The sequence below is a fragment of the Labrus mixtus genome, chromosome 7, assembly GCF_963584025.1.
Source record: "Labrus mixtus chromosome 7, fLabMix1.1, whole genome shotgun sequence".
Taxonomy (NCBI): Eukaryota; Metazoa; Chordata; class Actinopteri; order Labriformes; family Labridae; genus Labrus; species Labrus mixtus.
Window position 1 is genome coordinate 2,388,061 of NC_083618.1, and position 23,526 is coordinate 2,411,586.

General features: G+C 38.3%; 1 protein-coding gene across 1 annotated transcript; it reads right to left on the minus strand.

The window, feature by feature from the left end:
* Positions 1-3,069: 3,069 nt before the first annotated feature.
* On the minus strand, positions 3,070-7,909 carry tmem167b (transmembrane protein 167B). The gene is made up of 3 exons (XM_061042051.1): positions 7,754-7,909; positions 4,957-5,088; positions 3,070-4,152 (listed from the first exon to the last, which is right to left on the minus strand). Exons 1-3 carry the CDS (start codon positions 7,761-7,763, stop codon positions 4,070-4,072), a joined length of 225 nt encoding a protein of 74 aa, XP_060898034.1. The 5' UTR covers positions 7,764-7,909; the 3' UTR covers positions 3,070-4,069.
* Between the last annotated feature and the right edge of the window lie 15,617 nt (positions 7,910-23,526).

The following is a 23,526-nucleotide window of genomic DNA, read 5'->3' on the forward strand; positions in this document are numbered from 1 at the left end:
AAGGGTCAGAGCAGACTCTACTTCTTGAGGAAGCTTAGGTCTTTTAATGTGTGTAGCAAAATGTTATCCATGTTTTATCAGACTGTTGTGGTAAGTGCCATTTTCTTTGCAGCCTTGTGTTCGGGCAGCAGCATCAGGGCTTGTGACTCTAAAAAGCTTAACAAGCTGATTAGGAGGGCTGGCTCTGTGCTGGGGACTGCTGTGGAGCCCCTGGAGGTGGTGATGGGGAGAAGGATGATACAGAAACTGTTGAACATTATGGACAGTAACATGCATCCCTTACACAATCTCGTGTGTGAACAAAAGAGTGTTTTTAGTGGGAGGCTACGGCAGCTAAGCTGCAAAAAGGACAGATTTAAAAATACTTTTTTACCTACTGCAATTGCACTTTATAACGACTCCCCTTTAAGTAAGGACAGAAGACATTTAAACTTTTAAACTTTAGCCTGAGTTGCATATATCATATATCAAACTGTATTGTGGGCTCATGTTTTTTGTATGGGTGGGATATGTATGTATATATGTGTTGTGTTGTGTGTTTGTATGTATGCTGGCTGCTGGAACACCATCTTATCTTTATCTTATCTTATGAATCCACCCATGTTAAATGAAAGCAGTGCAGCATTAACGCCTTATATAAAACTATGAACTTGATCATTACATTTTTAATTCTTACATGACTCATAAGAGGTTTCATAACAAACCATAAAACATGACAGTTATAACCCAACAATTGCACATTCATTACCAGAATTAACCTTTACTTTGAAACGCACCTAGATGAAGTAATTACTCACATTTTTTATGAGCTGAATAATAAGCTAAATCAAAATCATCTGTGTGTAATAAAAGTATGATAAGGAATGCAATTTTCCTCCTGTAAGACAGTTAAAGACAGAATTATTGAATTGGTAAAAAAATAACATAAAGAAAAGGGATTTCACATAAGCCTTATTCAATGTGAAAGAAAAATATATACAAAGTCTGAAAAGCACCGGGTTTATAATAAATATTATGGATATTTAATTTAAGAGATATGGTTTCAATGCCTTGATACTGTATTTACAACTTTTTTTATCTCGTCAATAACACTTGTGATTTTTCTACTGCATGAAGTCAAATGTCTTGTGACTTAATAAAATAGATTAAAATAGGTTGAATAAACGACTGAAATATGTCAACGTAAGACATGTGGAGAGAGCATGTTGTTCTCAGAGAGAAAATAGTGTTTGTGACCACTGACCAGGCTATTAGCAAAAGAAAGTACCAAGAGGCTTAAGACAGGTGTTAAGAGGGTACAGGGTTCATTGGGTCTACAAGGTGTATGTCACTTTATACAAGAACTAGTGCCAAGTCCCAGCTGGATGAACTTGAATGTTACAGAACCTTTTTACATAATGTATGTTTGACAGTTTGAATTGGCTGAACAAGAAGTTTTTGGTGGAGGTAAAACATTGCACATAATATAAATACAGTTAGTCTACCTTTACCCAGGGGTCTCTGGAAGCAGCTGACAGGTACTGGGTGGCTTGGAGGGCTGTGGCTTCAGTGGTTGCGGAAGCAAAAACCGACAGCTCAGGGAAAGCAGGTCTTGCCCCAGGCTGTTATCAGCTGGGGTGGAGGGCTTCTGACCCGGACTGGGGACATTGTTGGGCGGTGGAAGGAACACTTTGAGGAACTCCTGAACCCAGACAACACATCCTCTGAAGAGGAGGCAGAGTCTGAAGATCCAGAGAAAGCCTTACCACTAACCTTAGCAGAGGTCACTGAGGCAGTTAGAAAGCTCCTCAGTGGCAAAGCGCCAGGTGTGGATGAGAGTCGCCCCGAGATGCTAAAGGCTCTGGACATTGTTGGGCTGTCTTGGCTGACACGCCTCTTCAATGTCGCGTGGAAATCTGGGACAGTGCCTGTGGAGTGGCAGACCGGTGTGGTGGTTCCCATTTACAAAAAGGGGGACCGGAAGGTGTGCTCCAATTATCGGGGTATCACACTTCTCAGCCTTCCGGGGGAAAGCTTACTCTAGGGTGCTGGAAAGGAGGCTCCGGCCGATTGTCGATCCTCAGATACAGGAGGGACAATGTGGATTCTGTCCCGGCCGGTGGACAGTGGACCAGCTCTTTACCCTCGCAGGGCTTCTTGGGGGGGGGCATGGGAATTTGCTCATCCAGTCTACATGTGTTTTGTGGATTTGGAGAAGGTTTTTTGACCGTGTCCCTCGGGGGATCATGTAGGGTGGTACGAGCCATCCGGTCCCTGTATGACCAAAGTGGGAGCTGTGTCCACATCCTCGGCACAAAGTCAGACCCGTTCCCAGTGTGTGTTGGCCTCCACCAGCGTCGCCCCTTGTCACCGGTTCTGTTTGTGATCTTCATGGACTATGAGCTATGGGGTAGTGACCGAAAGAATGAGATCGCGGATACAAGCGGCCGAAATGAGCTTCCTCCGGAGGGTGGCTGGGCTCAGCCTTAGAGATCAGGTGAGGAGATCGGAGTAGAGCCGCTGCTCCTCCGCATGGAAAGGAGCCAGTTGAGGTTGTTTGGGCATCTGTTAAGGATGCCTCCTGGACGCCTCCCTTTAGAGGTTTACCAGGCATGACCAACTGGGAGGAGACCCCGTGGCAGACCCAGAATGCACTGGAGGGATATATATCCCGTCTAGCCTGGGAACGCCTCGGAATCCCCCAGGAGGAGCTGGAAAGCGTTGCTGGGGAGAGGGAAGTCTGGGTTGACATAAGCAGACATGGGGTCGGATAAGCAGAAGAAAATGGATGGATGGATGGATAGTCTACCATGATGCATGCTGGGGATAATAATAAATCAGGGATTTCCTGCAGGATTCAGTCAAAACTCCCACAAATTAAAAATCATTAAGAAATTGAAGATGTCAGAATAGTACTTCATTTTGAATGATTTTGAGGGCTTATGTTCTGTTAATTGTGGCCACAGATAAACATCTACTGTAAGTCAAAAGTTGATAACTATAAAATGAAAACTATATTTATAATTTATAGGCCATGAAGGTCACTTTAGACCGGACTTTGTTTTTAAATGAAAAAAACAAACACAGAAATAGTCTGATAAATGTTTTACTTAAAATTGCATTGCATCCCTTCCCAAAACCCAATATCATTCTTTAAAAAAAAAAAAAAAGGGTGGCAAAAATAAACCCAATAATACAGAATGTAATTGTGATTGCATGAGAAGCATTTGGCTTTGAATTCAAATTTCCAGACAAGTCTGATTAAGCAATCCAGTTGACAAAGTTCCTACACTTCTATTCCTGTTTCTACATTGTGACTTTAACAGTTTAATCAGTTACAGTTCAATCTTCCACAACTTATGACATATAAAACATGTTATCTTGTAACATGTATCAAAATAAATGTAACATGAATGTGTGCAAAATATGTATTTCAGACCTAAAACTGAGTTTTAGAGATGCCAACCAGCGCTGTTAAGGAAATATTAGAAATGCAAAAAAGGAAAATATAATGTACACATGAATATCTTCATATATTAGTTTTGTTTCTCTTCCCCTCCACCTTTGACAAAAGAAGCGACTGGAAAAAAAAAACAGCATAGCTGGGAACAAGCAGAATTGATCATTTTCAATTTGATCACACATAACCTCTGGCAAATCTCTATTGGTCATATTCCAAATATATACAGCTAGGCTAATTTCAGGTTGTATACAGCTTTAGTTTATTGTGCACAGACTGCCCTTATAACTTCTGCATCCTTCACTATAAATATTCATGGGTTGTGGATGGAGACAACAAACAGCTTTACGGTACAATAGAATGATAACATGTGACCCGGCAGGCTCCCTGTGGAGTATATCCAGGATGCCCTTCATGTCTGTAGTGCACACACATTACTAAGGGAGGAGTTATGTACCCAGTCACCACAAGGGGGCAGCACTGGCTAGTCTTTCACATGGGTCCACCCTTCAGGGCCTTCGGGCCTTCAACAGTCATGTAATCCAAGAGGTGTCCAACAACAAGGATTAGCACAGGACCACATAGGTGAGTTCATCCTCATCCAGTCTTCTCCAGTCCAGTCTCGTTCTATCATTTTAAAAAGACAATGTAGAAAGCCATGGCCAAACAGGAAATCGCCACAGCGATGTGAAGCCGCGTCCCAATTATCGCAGCTGGCAAGAGAAATGAAGATTAAGATGGTGAGTGAAGAAAATACATGTCATAAATATATATGCAGATCAAGAGGAGTAACGCAAACCATGTAAATCAGATGTGTTATAAGGCGAGTGATGTAAACATGGAAAGTTTATCAAGAGACTGTGTGGTCTGTTAATATGTAGACTATGCAACATTTAAGAGTCAAAGTTTGAAATGAAACAATGTTTGAAGCTTTTTGTTTGTATTTCCCTTCATATAATGTCTTTACATCAAAGACGATGTTACTTATTATAGTAGGATTAGCACACGTAAACCAATAACATAAACAAATGCTCAGATCTGTTTAACTATAAAGAAGGCTAATGAGCCATCCAACCTGTATATTACGTCTGTGACATGTCTAAATGACTGTGTGAATAATCATGGCCGAGTTTTTTAATGTTTTTTTCAAGTACAGACTTCGTTTTGATTGGACAGACGAGAAATAATTTGATCCAAAAGATGTTGTGCCCAATATATATTTTCATCATGACAAAAAAAAGTGCAAACCTCACACTGTGGATGTTTGATATAAAATCTCAATGTGTATAAAGTTGAGATAATCAATACTGATTGACTGCTTTTATGCTCTACATTTTTTCTCTAGTTGTTTAACCTCTCCCAAGCGGACACACAGGAAATGTCTACAGACACTATTTGGTATCTTCAACTCCTAAGGATATTTTTACGTTAAACGAATTAAAAAAATTCCTTTTCATTATTACACTAGGGATATTTTGTGGTATTATGAGCATGTCATTCATTCTCTATAGATATACCTTTGTAGAAGACGCCCCACACTCCTTTCTTCTCTGACAGCAGCCAGCTGTTGATGCGAGGAACCTTTTTGAGGTACGCACAAGTGCAGATGAACAGCAGCCCAAACACCAGGATGCCATCGAAAGAGTACACTGTAAAATCAGAAAATAACAGCATAAATCAGTCTGCCTCATCAGCAAATTAGCTCAATGCTAGGTCGACATTTTTCCAATAAACTAGATCTGATAGCTCCTACATTAGCACTTTGAGATGTTTTCCAAAAATATAAAGAGCATTACAAATCAAATGTATTATTATTATCCACACGAACCAAAAATAAAATCACAAAAATCCTAAACTATGGGTGGGGAAATCAGAGGTAGGTGTGGAATAAGGTAAATCGTGTTGTGGTGATGCACAGCTTACTTTTGACTTGTGAAATTGGTAAAGTCTCGATGAGAAGAGAGCGACAGGTGGGATTACCAATATTAAGTCAATTAACAACAAAATACTCCCTTTTTCTCACCATGTCAACTGAGATGCGTACATGTTTTGATTTTGTTTTCCACTTAAAAAGCCATGAAGCCAGAGAGTGAGTCTGCACAACCAATGGCCAATTCGTTCATGTTTATTTGGCTGTGCTGTCGTTAATATTAGATACAGACATTTACAAATCTGCTGCTTTAACAAAACACATGACAACTTTTAAACTATTTAAAGCATTTAAACAGAAACACTGACATTGTTTACGCTGTTTTACCCAACAACCAAGCTACCTCTATTGTCGAATGTGTTAAGAGTTACTTGAAGTTGCAACAACGCAAACTGCTGTGGAGCCCCTGGAGGTGGTGATGGGGAGAAGGATGATACAGAAACTGTTGAACATTATAGACAATAACATGCATCCCTTACACAATCTCGTGTGTAAACAAAAGAGTGTTTTTAGTGGGAGGCTACGGCAGCTAAGCTGCAAAAAGGACAGATTTAAAAATACTTTTTTACCTACTGCAATTGCACTTTATAATGACTCCCCTTTAAGTAAGGACAGAAGACATTTAAACTTTTAAACTTTAGCCTGAGCTGCATATATCAACTGTATTTTGCACCTGTATATTTGCACACTTGACTGCTTTTTTAAAATAATTCTTTATTTATCTATCATACTATGCACTGGCAGAGCTAGTATTTTGTACTGTTATCTATGAGTAACAGCTACTTATGCACATGGACCATGTTTTTAGTATGGGTGGGATATGTATGTATATATGTGTTGTATGTATGTATATATGTGTTCTGTGTATGTGTATATGTGTGTGTGTGTATGTATATATGTGTGTGTGTGTGTGTGTGTGTGTGAATATGTGTTGTGTGTTTGTATGTATGTGTTGTGTGTATGTATATATGTGTTGTGTGTTTGTATGTATATATGTGTTGTGTGTATGTATATATGTGTTGTGTGTTTGTATATATGTGTTGTGTGTTTGTATGTATATATGTGTTGTGTATATATGTGTTGTGTGTTTGTATGTATGTGTTGTTTGTATGTATATGTGTTGTTTGTATGTATATATGTGTTGTGTGTATGTATATATGTGTTGTGTGTATGTATATATGTGTTGTGTGTATGTATATATGTGTTGTGTGTATGTATGTATATATGTGTTGTGTGTGTATATATGTGTTGTTTGTATGTATATGTGTTGTGTGTATGTATAGATGTGTTGTGTGTTTGTATGTATATATGTGTTGTGTGTTTGTATGTATATATGTGTTGTGTGTTTGTATATATGTGTTGTGTGTATGTATATATGTGTTGTGTGTTTGTATGTATATATGTGTTGTGTGTTTGTATGTATATGTGTTGTGCGTATGTATATATGTGTTGTGTGTTTGTATGTATATGTGTTGTGCGTATGTATATATGTGTTTGTATGTATGTGTTGTGTGTTTGTATGTATATATGTGTTGTGTGTTTGTATGTATATATGTGTTGTGTGTTTGTATGTATATATGTGTTGTGTGTTTGTATGTATATATGTGTTGTGTTGTGTGTTTGTATGTATATATGTGTTGTGTTGTGTGTTTGTATGTATATATGTGTTGTGTTGTGTGTTTGTATGTATATGTGTTGTGTTGTGTGTTTGTATGTGTTGTGTGTATGTATATATGTGTTGTGTTGTGTGTTTGTATGTATATATGTGTTGTGTTGTGTGTTTGTATGTATATATGTGTTGTGTTGTGTGTTTGTATGTATATATGTGTTGTGTTGTGTGTTTGTATGTATATATGTGTTGTGTTGTGTGTTTGTATGTATATATGTGTTGTGTTGTGTGTTTGTATGTATGCTGGCTGCTGGAACACCTACATTTCCCTGCTGGGATGAAAAAAGTATATCTTATCTTATCTTTATCTTAAACAATAACCCGACATCAGTAACAGTCGACAACCTATTAAAAGGGTTGAATTTTCTGTACTAACGTCGATTACATGGAAATAGTTTTTTTCTTGCCTTATTCGACTTTCTGTGATATTAATCTACCTGACATTATTAGCATTAGCTACTCAAGCTAGTTAGCGTTGCGAGACTCATTGTAGCTTAGTTCACATACGGGGTTACCAGCACAAGACATTTGAAGACAACAACCTTTAAGGAAAAAGGCAAACTGTGAACAATATCATCTCAGGTAGTAAACAAGCTTCAATGTAGTTGAAAATAATTATTTTTGGTGCTGCCCGGGGCCACGTCTACAGCTAGCCTCGCTTCTTCGTTAGCCTAACTTACACGAAAAAGATACCAACACAATACAGCAAACCTACCATTGGTCATATTCGCAGTTTGCTCTGTGACGATTCTATATCACTTTATCTTCATTTAAATTAGCATTTCATCATGTTATATAAAGTGAATATATAGTTAATGCAACCACTTCACTCGCAGTCAGTCGGTTGACATTTCCGGTTTCACTGGTCTTCTTCTTCTTCTTCTTCTTCTTCTTCTTCTACGTTTCAGGTTTGTTGTTGTCCTTCTGGCAATAGTGCCATCTAGTGGATGGTATGGCTTAAAGCTGTCTGTACTCAAGCCTGAAATATATGAGGGACAAAAAATGACTATTATATGGCTATTTATATATTTTTACATGTATTTATTCATTTATTAGCGTATTTCTACAGTTATATATGTATCAATACATACATTTCCACATTAATTGAGTTATTAATTTATTTCTGTATTTTTACATTTACACATCTATTTATTTCTGTGTCCAGGTCATAAGAGGAAAAGTATATATGTAAATTTGCTTCTGTCTGTTTTTCAAAATTGACCAATCCTACTTCAGTAATGTTAGGACGGCCCACTTAATTTACATATTTACTTTTCCTTGTACAACATGGACACAGAAATACATAATTTCTTGCATTTATGAATTGTTGCATTTATTTATATATATATTTATTTATATATTTATTGATGCATTTATTTAATTATTTATTTATACATTATTGTATGCATTTCTCCCAACATTTATTTATTTATTTATACTTTAGTCATTTTTTGTCCCTCATAGAAATAGTCCTATAAACTTCAACCCATTAAATCACTTTATTGGTCGCTTCATCGTTTCATCAACGACAATGCAATATTTTAATCTCAAGCATCTGATACTTGTATCATTATCACTATTTACAAACATTAGGTTACCATTAGAACTTAGAGCAATTAACATTTTAGATATTTATATATTATGCATATAACATTTCCTCTTTTTTCAATATACAATATTACATGCAACTCAAACAATATTGCAAAAAAATTACATTGTTGGATATAAAAGTGAATTGTTCCTAACAGACCTTGTAGCATGTAGTATATATTATTTATTTATTATTATTATATATTATGTATATATTATATATATATATTATTATTATCATATTATATATATATTATATTATTATATATTATGTATATATTATTTCTCGATTTCATCCATGAACACAGAAAACTTCTAAAATGAGGAAACTAACCCTTTTTTTGTTGTTTTTTATTGTTTGGATAATGTATTAAAACAAGAATACATAATGCAGGAAAAATATTTAGGAAACTAAGGTCTTAAAATCATTCACATCAACAGAAGTATGCTGGTGCTGCTATAGTTCAGAACCAATGCACACCTTGGGCTGTGCAGAGGAACAGATGAGGACTATGTTGAATTTCCACCCTCACTCCAATGAGTACACGAGGTACAGCCACCTAGATCCCATTCCCACATGTAATTTGCACTTACAGCCATCAGCCATTCCAGAGTGTTTTTTTGTCTAATTAACCTCAAGTTCAGAGAGAAATGAAACAGAGTGCTGTAGTGCAACCTCCTTTTGTTACTTACTTACTGTAAATTTACCCTAGACTAACTGAGCTCTAACCTACATATACATGATGTTCCAGTATGTCAAACAGTATATAATAATGTTTTTAACTTACTGTATTATTGATAACATGAATCCTATACAAAAACAGTTTAAACGTGGACTCAAATCAATGTGTAATGCATATCAGTTTCATTTACACTTTGCAGCTACTTAATTTTTTTTAACTTTTACTTAACAAACCTTTGTTTTGTCGAGTTGTTTGCCCTTGCCACACTGGTCTGTTCACTCTCTCTCTCTTTCAGTGCACTATATTTAAATCTCAAATTAGATTTGAAGGCAGCAGGGAAGTTGTGTGTAATTATATTTTCATACAAATATATTGTAGAAATTAAAGATAAATTGATATACTTTGTGAATCTTCCTTTTTCCTATCGGTTGGATCCAATTAGATCTACAAAAATGTGTTTTGATGGTATTTCATATCACATTATCTCTCCATCATACTTTACACAATCCTGCCATTAAATGTTTCTCCTTCCTCAGACAAAGGCACGGAAATAACTCCCTCTGTCTGACCCAGCCTAGCTTTTGTAAACGTAGCCCTTCATCTACAGCTATTCTGCCAAAGAAGGTGTGAAAATACCTGAGCACTGTGCCTGCTGTCTCTTATCAGGTCAGATATGAGGCACCTGCTGATCAATGCAAACATAAATGAATAGATTTAAAGCGGCTTTGACTCAGTATCTTTTTACTTTTGCCATGTGACATTATTTCAGTGCAAAATAATCTCCAGGTGTCAGGATCAGCATTTTTTTCCATCGTGCCTCGGTCAGACAATCCTCTTAGGTTTGTTTAACACTGACGATTCAACACCTCACACAGGATCCCGGGTAATCAGTACCCTCACTTCTTTATAGTCTAACAAACAGATTTGGGTCGATACCTAAAGAAAAAAGTATTGTTTCAAACTGCCAGGATGAATGACTTTAGAGAAGTTATGTATGCTCTTTCATGGTTGATAATCTTCTTATCTATCTTGGTAATGAAATATTTGTTCCATTTACTCTTGTCGTGTCAACAATCAGAGAGATATCGGTTAATATGTAATATATGAATAAAAACACCATTATCCTCTTCATAATTTAACCTTTTGTGTAAGAGAGGGGCCTGTTTTAGGTGCAAGTTTGGCTTTATGTTGTTCTGAACATTTCAAACATTTGATCCTTTAGATGTCTTCTTATTTGTAACAGAAGTAGTCGTAGGAAATAGCAAGCGGCTGGCCGACTGGCTTTGCCAACAGTCAGCCTTCTCCCTGTACATGACCGGCTTCATACAAAGGTTTTATAAGTTAGATAAATTCTCTCTAAAGAACATCTCATATTTACTTATTATAAACAATACGAAAATGGATTTTGATTAACATTATTTTCATGTTTTGAAAATTGTATTTACACAAATCCATGTACAAGAAGGTGTATCCCAAATTCTGTGTAATTTTTTTTGACCTCTGCATCGCTACACTGTGACTGTGGCCTGACAAGAGCACAAGCCTGTGCCGTAGTACTTTGAAACGCTGTACACAGCTAAAGCTAATCAGCAACAAGATGCCTCCCTTCTCCAAGGCCAATTACCACAAACTTCTTCAGAAAATTGCATTGCTGTCTTGGTGCTAAGCCAAAGAAGAAATAATTTCTCTGGGAAATGGGAGGACGGATAACAGGCAGAGCACAGCGAGCTGAGATATGTGATGAGACCGGCTGGCCTGCACTACCTCCCCTGCGAAGTGCCTCTTCAACCCCTGTATCAACCCCAAGGACACAGCCGTGGACAGCTGCGAAAGGGAAGGTTAGGAACAAACCTCCCCCACAAATGAATGTGGAACTACAGAACAGATATTAAAGTTACAAACGATCTACTTCTAGCTTCAGACAGGGGACTTCTCTCTGTGCTCGTCTTGTTAGATCTTAGTGCTGCTTTTGACACCATTGACCATCGGATCCTGTTGTACAGACTAGAACATTTACTTGGAATTACAGGGACTGCTTTAAGTTGGTTTAAATCCTACTTATCAGACCGATCTCAGTTTGTACATGTTAATGATGAGTCCTCTATGCACACCAAAGTTAGCCATGGAGTGCCACAAGGTTCAGTGCTTGGACCAATTCTCTTTACATTATATATGCTTCCTCTGGGAAATATTATGAGGAAACACTCCATACAGTTTCATTGTTATGCAGATGATACTCAGCTTTATGTATCAATGAAGCCCGATGGCAGCAGTCAGTTATGTAAGCTAGAAACGTGCCTTAAGGACGGTAGGACCTGGATGACCAGAAATTTTTTGCTACTTAACTCAGACAAGACTGAAGTTATTGTGCTAGGCCCTAAAAACCTCAGAGAGACTTTTTCTAATGATTTGACTGTCCTTAGTGACATCAGCCTGGCATCTAGCACCACTGTTAGGAATCTAGGAGTTCTATTTGATCAAGATATGTCCTTTAGCTCTCACATCAGGCAAATTTCAAGAACAGCAATATCCTGTCGCAAAATGATGCAGAAAAACTAGTTCATGCATTTGTTACCTCCAGACTGGATTATTGTAAATCTCTTTTGTCAGGGTGCTCTGGTAAGTCTCTAAAGACTCTTCAACTAGTCCAGAACGCTGCAGCTCGTGTACTGACCAGAACTAGGAAAAGGGACCACATTACTCCTGTGTTGGCTTCTCTGCCCTGGCTCCCTATACAGTCTAGAATAGAATTCAAGATCCTTCTTCTCACTTACAAAACTCTAAATGGCCAGGCACCATCTTATCTTAAGGAGCTACTAGTGCCGTACTGTCCCTCGAGAACATTACGGTCCCAGAATGCAGGCCTACTAGTGGTACCTACAGTCTCTAAGTGTACTATGGGGGGTAAAGCCTTCAGTTATCGGGCTCCTCTCCTCTGGAACCGCCTTCCGGGAGGCAGACACACTCTGTATTTTTAAGAATAGACTTAAAACTTTCCTTTTTGATAAATCTTATAGTTAGGGCTGGTGCTGGTGTAGACCAGCTCTTAGTTATGCTGCTATAGGCTTAGACTACCGGGGGAACTGGCACCTTGAGCTCCTCTCTCTCTCTCTCTCTCTCTCTCTCTGTGCATATACAGTACATCATATTACTGCATGTATCTATCTGTAAATCTCAGTCACTAACCACCTACTTTCCTGGGAGCTCTTGAGCTCTCTTAGGCTCCTCGAGATCGTTGGTTGACGGCCTGCCAGAACCTTACCACTGTAACTTTTACTGCTTTGCTAAAGTGCTCATGATGGATAGGCCGGATCTTTGTAATATAGCAATAAGTAAGGTCTTTTACCTGCTTTTTGTAACATAACAATGAGTAAGGTCTTTTACCTGCTTTTTGTAACATAACAATGAGTAAGGTCTTTTTACCTGCTCTTTTGTAATGTTAACAGACAAAGAGTAAGGTATTTTACCTGCTTTTTGTAACATAACAATGAGTAAGGTCTTTTTACCTGCTCTTTTGTAATGTTAACAGACAAAGAGTAAGGTATTTTACCTGCTTTTTGTAACATAACAATGAGTAAGGTCTTTTTACCTGCTCTTTTGTAATGTTAACAGACAAAGAGTAAGGTATTTTACCTGCTTTTTGTAACATAACAATGAGTAAGGTCTTTTACCTGCTTTTTGTAACATAACAATGAGTAAGGTCTTTTTACCTGCTCTTTTGTAATGTTAACAGACAATGAGTAAGGTCTTTTACCTGCTTTTTGTAACATAACAATGAGTAAGGTCTTTTTACCTGCTCTTTTGTAATGTTAACAGACAATGAGTAAGGTATTTTACCTGCTTTTTGTAACATAACAATGAGTAAGGTCTTTTTACCTGCTCTTTTGTAATGTTAACAGACAAAGAGTAAGGTATTTTACCTGCTTTTTGTAACATAACAATGAGTAAGGTCTTTTACCTGCTTTTTGTAACATAACAATGAGTAAGGTCTTTTTACCTGCTCTTTTGTAATGTTAACAGACAAAGAGTAAGGTATTTTACCTGCTTTTTGTAACATAACAATGAGTAAGGTCTTTTACCTGCTTTTTGTAACATAACAATGAGTAAGGTCTTTTACCTGCTTTTTGTAACATAACAATGAGTAAGGTCTTTTTACCTGCTCTTTTGTAATGTTAACAGACAATGAGTAAGGTATTTTACCTGCTTCTTGTAAAGTCTCTCGAGATAACACTTGTTATGAGTTGACGCTATACAAATAAAAATTGATTGATTGATTGATTGATATTCCCCTCTGTTGCAGAGCCCTGGATCTTCATCTTGTTCTCCATCCTCAGACACCAGGGTAAGGACTGAAAACATATCAAAAAGTAAAAGGCTTCAGGGAAAGCTAAAGCCTGGGCTTGAAACTCTGATTGTGGGTGACTTTGATGTACAAAGGATGTGCGGTAAAAACACAGAAGTACTGTGTTTTCCCAGAGATATGGTCTCTGATTTAGCAGAAAGGATCCTGCATATTGTGGCTGAACACCCGACTGTGAAGAATGTCATACTGCACGTTGGGTCAAATGATGTCACAAAACAACAATCTGAAGTCTTGGAGCAGGACTTCACTGGTCTGCTGAAGATGGTCAGCCCCTTGGATGTGGATGTGTTTATCAGCGGCCCCATACCACCAGTCAGAAGAGCAGAGGAGAGATTCAGCAGGTTGTTGGCACTGAATAACTGGCTTACAACTGCATGTAATGCCCATTCAGTGAATTTTATTAACATTTTCTGGGAACGCAGACATCTTTTTAAGGCAGATGGATTTTGCCTGAACATGTCAGGGGTGAAACTGTTCACCTCTAACATATTTTACTCCCTGCCTCAACCATCAGTTCTCTCTGCCAAGGACATGAGACAAAAGAAAACAGCTTTCAAGAAAGACAAAACACAGCGTGATGGAAACCTTGGTCAAGAATCACGTCTGCCAGTATCTGAGGAGAGACCTAAAGAGGAGAGACATCGGAACCAAGAGGAGGGGTCTCCATCCACCTTCGACCCCCTCACCAACACCTGTGAAGTCTCACCGCCCTTGCCCCCTCGATCCTCGATCAGATCATCATCTTCCTCCCTAATCACCCTATCTCCCTCCTCCCCCCACCTGGAGTTCACTGACCAGATGAAGGAGCTGGTCAATGCTGGATTAAAAAGTACCCCCCGCCCTTCTCCCTTTTTCTCTTCCATAAACACCCGGCGGCGCCCACCATCGCCCGTTCCGACACGGCTCTCCCCCCCCCTGTCCCTCCGCGGGTGCGTCATGTTTTGTCTCCTCAGCTTGATAAGGATGATATGCAGAACATTCAGAGGTCAAACTGATGTGTTTTGGGTCCAGGCTGCAAGGATATCAGCAGTCATGACTCTCTCCAGGATAAGCCGGGGCCCTGCACCTCAGTAGGTTCCAAAATCTCTGTGATGATAGCTAATAGAAGAATAAAGGGGACTCTGCCAAGAAACAAAAGGCAGTTATGTGATTTTGCAAACTTGTCAAACTTAGCAGCCATTCCTTTTGAGCCACCACCTGTCCCAAAAACGTTAGCAGATGAAGCTTCTAGGACCCTAAAGCTGGCTCTACTAAACATTAGACCACTGGCAGGGAAATCATTTTTAATCAATGATTTTATTATTGAGCACAAGCTTGATTTTATGTTTTTAACTGAAACTTGGTTAGATCAAAATAACAGTGCAGCTGTTCTTATCGAGTCAACCCCTCCCAACTTCAGTTTTGTAAGTGAGACTAGAGTGCATAAGAGAGGAGGAGGAGTTGCAGTTTTGTTTAATGATTCCTTCCAATGTAAGCAATTATCTTTTGGAAATTTTGCTTCTTTTGAATATGTGGCCCTTCAGTCCACCCCCAGAGCCATGTTCCTAAATATTTACAGGCCACCTAAATACTGTGCAAACTTTTTCAATGATTTCACTGAACTGCTGTCTGTGATCTGTATTGAGTTTGACTGTGTTATTATTGTTGGTGATTTTAACATTCATGTTGATAACCCCCAGGACAGAGGGACTAAAGAACTGTTTCACACTCTTGATAGCTTTGGGCTGACTCAGCACGTGACAGAGCCCACACACAACAGAGGGCACACTCTGGACTTAATCATCTCCAAGGGCTTGGACATCTCCAAGGTTGTTGTTTCAGATGTTACCCTCTCTGATCACTCCTGTGTTTTATTTGAGAGTACTATGTCAGTGTACAAAAGTATTCAAACAAAAGTGATCACAAAACGGTGTATCACTGAAAACACCAGTGAAATATTTAACCAGGTTTTCTCTTCCACAGTTGCCCTGTCCTGGGGCTCAGTCAGTGAGTTGATAGATAACTTCAATTCTAAAATCACAAATGTTATTGATTCCATTGCTCCCACAAAGGTGAAGGTTGTCTCTGGTAAGAAAAAAATCTCCATGGAGAAATTTGACACTGGTAAGAAACGGAAAAAGATTGTCGAAAAGCTGAACGCAGGTAGCGTAAAACTAATCTCCAGATTCATTATGACATCTACAAAGAGAGACTTCACACTTATAATTCACAACTGAGGAATGCAAGGCAATCTTTCTTCTCTGACATCATCACCAGAAACAATAATAATGCTCGTGCCCTGTTTGCTACTGTCGACAGGCTAACAAACCCTCCTGTGTCAATAGCATCTGAATTTCATTCTACCAGGGCCTGTAATACATTTTCCACCTTCTTTACTGAAAAAATCCAGAACATTAGACAAACTGACAGTAACTCATCATCAGGATCAGGATATGTGCTGTGTCCATTTAAAACCAACTTAAGCACCATGACACAATTTAATCAAATCAACCTTAAAAACCTGAAGGACATTATACAACAATTACATTCCTCCTCCTGCTGTCTTGATATTCTGCAAACAGGTTTTTTCAAAAAAGTTTCCCAAGTCATGGCTCCAGATCTGTTACAAATTGTAAACCTGTCTCTTCTCTCAGGTGTCTCCCCACAGTCCCTGAAAACAGCAGTCATCAAGCCACTATTAAAAAAGAACAATCTAGACAAGTCAATAATGAACAATTACAGGCCTATATCAAATCTTCCTTTTTTAAGTAAAATAATCGAAAAAGCTGTTTTTCAACAGTTAAATAACTACTTGACATTGAGCGACTGTTTCGATGTCTTCCAGTCAGGTTTTAGACAAAATCACAGCACTGAGACAGCTCTGGTTAAAGTGTTTAATGACATCCGTTTAAACACAGACAGTGGCAGAACCTCAGTCTTAGTTTTACTTGATCTCAGTGCTGTGTTCAATATATTACTCGACCGACTGGAAAACTTGGTGGGAGTTTCTGGCACAGTACTAAACTGGTTTGAATCCTACTTAAAGGACAGGGACTTCTTCGTGTCTATAGGTAACTTCAAATCTGAGCAAACAAAAATTACTTGTGGAGTTCCCCAAGGTTCCATCCTGGGGCGTCTTCTGTTTAATCTCTACATGCTCCCACTAGCTCAGATTATAAAAAACAATAAAATAAGTTATCATAACTACACAGACGACACAAATATATATTACAATGTAGCCAGGCAACCATGGTCCCATAAAAGCACTGGGTAAATGCATAGAGCAAATCAATGAGTGGATGTGCAAACATTTTCTACAGCTAAACAAAGACAAAACTGAGGTTGTTGTTTTTGGAGCAAAGGAGGAGCGACTAAGAGTCAGCAATCAGCTTCAGTCAGTAAGACTTAAAACCACAGACCAGGCAAGAAATCTGGGCGTAGTGATGGACTCAGACCTCAATTTTAAAAGCCGCATTAAGACAATTACTATCACCTGAAGAACATATCAAGAATTAGAGGACTTGGAAAAACTTGTCCATGCTTTTATCTTCAGTCGTCTTGATTACTGCAACAGTGTCTTTACAGGTCTGCCTAAAACATCAGTCAGACAACTGCAGCTTATCCAGAACGCTGCTGCTAGAATCCTCACCAAAACCAAGAAAATGGATCACATCAGTCCAGTTCTGAGGTCTTTACACTGGCTCCCAGTCTGTCAGAGAATAGACTTTAAAATCCTGCTGCTGGTTTATAAAGCGCTTAAAGGTTTAGGGCCAAAATACATTAGTGACCTCCTGATTAATTATGAACCATCCAGACCGCTCAGGTCATCTGGGACAGGTCTGCTCTCTATCCCCAGAGTCAGAACCAAACATGGAGAAGCAGCGTTCAGTTTCTATGCTCCTTATATCTGGAACAAACTCCCAGAAAACTGCAGGTCTGCTGAAACTCTCAGCTCTTTTAAATCCAGGTTGAAGACTCGCCTGTTTACAGCTGCCGTTCATTAAACAATTTTAATAAGATTTTAAATTTTAACTCTGCACTGTAACTTAACTCTTTTTATATTTTTACTTTACTTATTTCAATTAATTTCATTTGAATTGTTTTTATTTGAACATATGTTCAGATTTAATAATTTTAATGTTTCTTTTCTTTCCTCTGTCATGATGCTTTTGATGTCTTGTGTGAAGCACTTTGAATTGCCTTGTTGTTGAAATGTGCGACATAAATAAACTTGTCTTGCCTCAGGAGAGCACGGGGCGGCGTTTGCTGACGTCAGAAAGGTCACAAATTGGACGATCAGGCGAGATTCAGGGAACACTCTTGTGAACCTCACGGAACCACGTGACAGTATCCATGACGACTACGTTCCTTTAAACTTAACAAACATTTTTTTAACACGCCATGTTTCTGCTTTTTTCATTTCCAACATCTTTCCCTAAGATGCCACAGTTTTTTGTTTCGATAACCTTCACCAAGGAGGCTTAATTTAGTCACGTGGTTTCACCAGGTTCGCCTGTGTGCCCTCTCTCGTTCAGATCCTTCAAATCTGGGTCAGTGGATCAGTAGAGCAGCGCTGCCTACACCGTGCAGCAGAGGGAGGTAGTCGCTCCCTGTTGCCTACAAAACACACCACGAAAAACTACAATAATGTCAGCTATTGAAACTTTCGACAGTAGGCCCTTTCGAACGCGCTGCAACAATCTGCCTCTAAATATAAACTCTTTTAAGCACAGAAAACATATTTTCAAACTTTAAAAGGTACCGAGAAGTAAAATAAAGTACGACAGTGCCATGTGTAGACTATGTAAAGATCCCATAGAGGCCTACACACGTAGCGACTTTACATTAATACACATTGTGATTACAAATAACTATAACACGAATCTGATGTTAAAAATAGTCAATTACTTCAACTCATTTAAATTATTCGAAAGTAGTCGGTACACCATAGGCTAAGTTATTTTCACTTTTGGTAGGCTACCCCGTAAAACACTAAATCGATGTTTTATTTAGGCTATTACATTTTTGTTTTTCTCGTAGGTTACCTCTTAATTTTTCTTCTCCTCAGAGGACATATTTCTGTACAGAATTGAAACAAAACAATAAAGTCAAACGTGATTAGGATAAAGTAAAAATGAAAAGTCCAATATATAAAATAAACTATACTCTGCTTACTTGCTTTAATATTTTCTGTAAAATCCCTGTAATAATAACAATCAGGTACCTACGTCATTACTGTTTTTTTAGGCTACATAAAAATGCCTGAGAGTATCTGATTCTCAATATAATAATAATAATAATAAAGCTTAAAAAATGGAGGTAGATGTCCTTTACACTGAAAAAAAATCACCTTTGTTCGACATAAAAATACAAATAATAAAATCAATTATAAAAGAAAACTCAAAAAACAGTAACACAAATATTTTTTAACAATCTTTCACTCATTAAAACACTTCTGTACATAATTTAAACTAATTATATGTTTCACATGTATTTGACATGTTTTAGCATCATAATGTATCCTGCAGCTTTTATTTTTATCTTTAAAATCATATTTAAATATGTTTTTGGACATGGGGAGGGTAATAAGAGCTTTTAAGTCAAATATCAAAAGGTAAATAAATAACCTGGTAACCAACAACACCTACTTTCAGTATTTATTAGTGTAAACGAATAATCTCCTCCTCTGCGTTGAAGGCCAACTAATTAGAACAAGCAAGTGTTGGTAAGAAACCTTTTCAACTAAAGCGTCTTATAAGTCTTGGCTGCTGTTGTTAGATCTTTATGGCTTTTAAAAATATCATACATACCTACTAGGTGCTTCATTACTGGGTGATTTTGTTCCAACATTTTGTGCTAAACAGATGCTTGGATGCTCCCTTTCTCTGACGTCCATTATACTTTTTTAATGAAGCAACATGCATTGTTCTTTTTCTGAGGAGTTGCAGTCAACCTGAAATAACTCAGAACATACTGTACTGTGAGTGCAGGATTTAAGGCCTGCCTGCCTTCTCTGCATCAATCTGAAACCATCACAACACTGTTGATTGTGTGTTCCTCAAGCAGGCGGCCTGAGCTCCAGCATAATGCAATATAAATGTCCCAGGTGGTCCACTAATGACATATTGACCGACAGCTTCAGCTAGGGAGACATTTAAAGATAATTATTTTGACTCAACACGTGACCCAGTTACACAACCAGTGTCCCCTGAATATTTACTCTGTTCCTTTATACACTGATATATTTTAAAGATTTGTTTTTGGGCTTTTTGTGCCTTTATGGAGAGAGATAGGACAGTGGATAGAGTTCGAAACCAGGGAGAGAGAGTGGGGAGCGACATGCGGGGGGGAGGCCACTGGTGGGATGCGAGCCCGGGCCGCCCGCTTGAGACGACAGCCTCAATACATGGGACGCGCGCCCTAACCATTGCGCCACCAGCGCGCCCCTATACACTGATATATGACATGGATTATTTCAATATCATTGGGTTTAATGATGGTTGTTAACCTTTAACTTCCCTGCTGTATAATTCTTGTACAACAATCACTATCGGTAAAGCTACTACAAAGCGTCTCCTCCTATCACCGATGCTTTTACTATGACTGCAGCATTTGCCGACTGTATTAGCCAATAGTAGCCATGATATCTCGGATAATGAGTAAACTGATATAAATATGTCATTAGAATAATAATCGTGACATTAATTCAATAAAGATAACAAACACAAGCTGATGAAGACAAAAATGTCAAAAGTCTTTCATCACATGGAAAAAATCACAATACTCCAAGAAATATTACATTTATCAACTATTTCACTGATTATTGTTAGAAATAATGACTCTGTTTTTGCTATACAAACAAATGTGTTCTTGTAGTGTGTGTGTGTGTGTGTGGTGGGGGGGTGGCACAGTTTTAAGGAAATGGGGCTAACTCTGAAATGAAGAAAATAACTATAACTTGTCATTTCTAATACTTTTGTAACACTTCCTGATTGTTTTGCGTGTTTGTGTCTTGGGCTCTTCTTTCTCGTTGCAGGCGTTTTGTGTTGTTTTATGGTAAAGTTGGGTCATCTGAAGGTTCAAGTGGTCACTGTTCATGTTATGCTGATGAAGACTTTGCGCTGAAACCGACTGTTGTTGATCTGTATGCTGCTGCTCTACCCAGATAATAGAAACTTTAAAGGACATGGAGTGAGCTGATTTTTCTGTTTCCTTTGTGCACCAGAAGTGTTTCTGCCGTTTGAGTGTGCTCCTTTTTACTGTTTTGTAACTGTAGCCTACATCTAGTGGAAATGTTAAACTGCTTTCTAGTAGTTTTGCATCTCTTTGTATTCATTCTCTGCCTCTTTAAGGCCTCACATGTTATTTTGTTTTTCCTTGTCATTGTTTAGAAATGCCTTTTAGTTGTTTGTGTCTTTGCTGTTGAGTTGCTTCTCTCTGTTGATTTTGTGTGATTTTTTGAATGAACTTTTGTCGTCATGAAACAGCTCTTTTAAGTTGTTGTACATCTCCTGATAGTTGATAAGCATCTCCTGTACTTATTTATGTGTAGTAATGGTTGTTTTTATTCTCTTTGTAGTTGTCTGTGTCATTTTGGAGATTGTATTGCGTCCCTTTAAAGTTATTTGATGTCTCTTGATAGATTCAATTGGGCTCCTTTTGTGTATTTTTTCCATCTTTTTGTAGTTGTTTTGTTTGTCTCTGCACTTGCTTTATGTTTCTTTGTCGTTATTCTGTAACTCTTTGTTGTTGCCTTTCTCTTTCCCCGTCTCTTTTCTGGTTGTTATTTTGTTTCTTTGAGTGTTTTCTGTCTTATTTTTTGGTCTCTTTGGTTGTTTTGAACGTCTTTGTCATCACTACTGACCTCTTAGTGGTTGTAAGGATCTCTTTATTTTCTGTCTCTTCTTGGTCTTTGCATCTTTTGTTGTTATTCTGATGTTTTTTTCAGCAGTAATGTATCCACTTTAGGCTAACACATACAACCTTCTGACTCTGGCGGTTAGCTCAAAGACGCTACTGTTAGCATTGTACTATTACCAGAAGGCCCTGCCACTATTATTCCTAAATTCATACTCCTAATCTTAGCTGGGACAAAAACTCTGTTAATGTTATAATCAGTTAAGTTTTAGTAAAGACCACCATGTTTAAAAAAAACCCTGTTTCATCGCTCATTCTGGCGTGGTGGAGCGCTCTAAAGACGAGCTTGAAGACGCTGTTGCTATGAAGGAAAGTCAGTCAGAGGTTAGCAGGCTATCACAGCAAACCACGTGGTCGACGCTGACTCTACCAGAGTTGACCCAAAATTAAAAATGAACAGATGATAAGCTTTGTCCTCACATTAGCGTCACATTCAGCCACCATCTGTTATCAATGTCAAAATATGTTTAATTTAAATGTAGCGAACACAAACTTACTTTCTATATAAGGACAAAGTCAGATAAAATGTATTGAAATGTAAATTAATTCATATAGATTTATGATCTAACCAGTTGTATTTTGTGCTTCATGCCTTTTGATTTTTTTATTCCTGAACTGAACTTTTGTATTTTTCATTTCCTGTTGCTTCTACTGATGGCTGTAGAGAGTTTGCTTGTTGCCCCTGCTTGTTTGGCTTGACAGACCCTCATACCCTCATAGTCTACAACTTCTTTTGGAGCCCTGAGGTGCTTTATGGAGCTACTGTTGAGGCATGAACTCATTACTGTTGATATAACCACAGACTAATGTAATGTTTAGGGACTAAAGTGTTGTCTGTTGTTGTATTTTGTGAGTTGTGCTCCCATCTAAAAGCGTATGGAAGTGTATCCGGGGGGTGTCCTTTTCATGAGTCTTTGCTGTATTGTGGTTGTACTCGTTGGACTAATGTTTTTTCTTTGACGTATGAAATAAATCAAATCAAATTCATGAAAGCCAAAGAAGTGCTCGAACAATTCCAAGTTCCAACATTTGTGATGATGTATTACATGTTTGAATTAAAAGGCACATAAAGAAAAGCTTCCTCATGAATGTTACTCAGGCGTTGACTCTAATGAATCTCCAAAACAAGGAGCAGAAATAATAAACCAGAGTTAACGCTGAAGCAAATAAACCACAAGCTGCAGGCCGGGGAACAGTCCAGCTTACTTTGCAGGGGACTATAAGGAGGTCAAATAATTTTGGTTTAATAAATCTGCAAAGGGGAGCGACCCTGATGCTGTTGATGGTTGTTAAAAACTGTGGCCTTGACACGACCATCCGGCTCTGAATATGAACAAGAGGAAGGATTTTGCATAGAAGGCTAGTTATGTGAACGCCGACCATCATTTGAAAAAAAGTATGCAGGCACGGCTGTCTGAGTCAAAGGTGATGAGCGCTATCAGCCACATGAAAGGATGAGAGGAAGTCAGATGTCGAGGGTAAAATGTGTCGGTGTATCGTGTGAATTATTTGGATCCCTCACTTAATGTGTAAATACAAACCCGTCCCCCAAAGTAGTAAAATTAGAATGTGCACAAAGAATTTTTCTGACATGACCTTTCAAGAAATAAGCTCCTTATCCAGAGATTACGATGTTATGCCACTGTTTCCCACCAATCACACGACCAGTGTTTCTGGTTATTAAATCTCATTTGAATAAGTAATGTCAACAAACAGACCAGAGGTTGCCAGGGAGACCTTTGATAACACAAAAGACTGGAGTAGACACAAAACTATCCAGCACCCCAAGTTATACACTGGGAGACCGGCAACGGAAGTCTTACGCAGAAAGTTCTTAGTTGGTGTTTATACGTAGTACACACAACCACTAGAGAAACCACAGGGAGAACCTCTCACTACCTCTGAAGGTGAGATCATGAGTCAGCACAGAGCACTGGAGACTCGGGGGACCTTTCT

Excerpts from the sequence above, each read along its gene's own strand:
- tmem167b (XM_061042051.1), bottom strand. Across the intron at positions 4,153-4,956 it reads GTGGGGCGTCTTCTACAAAG|CTGCGATAATTGGGACGCGG; the intron begins GTATATCTATAG and ends TTCTCTTGCCAG.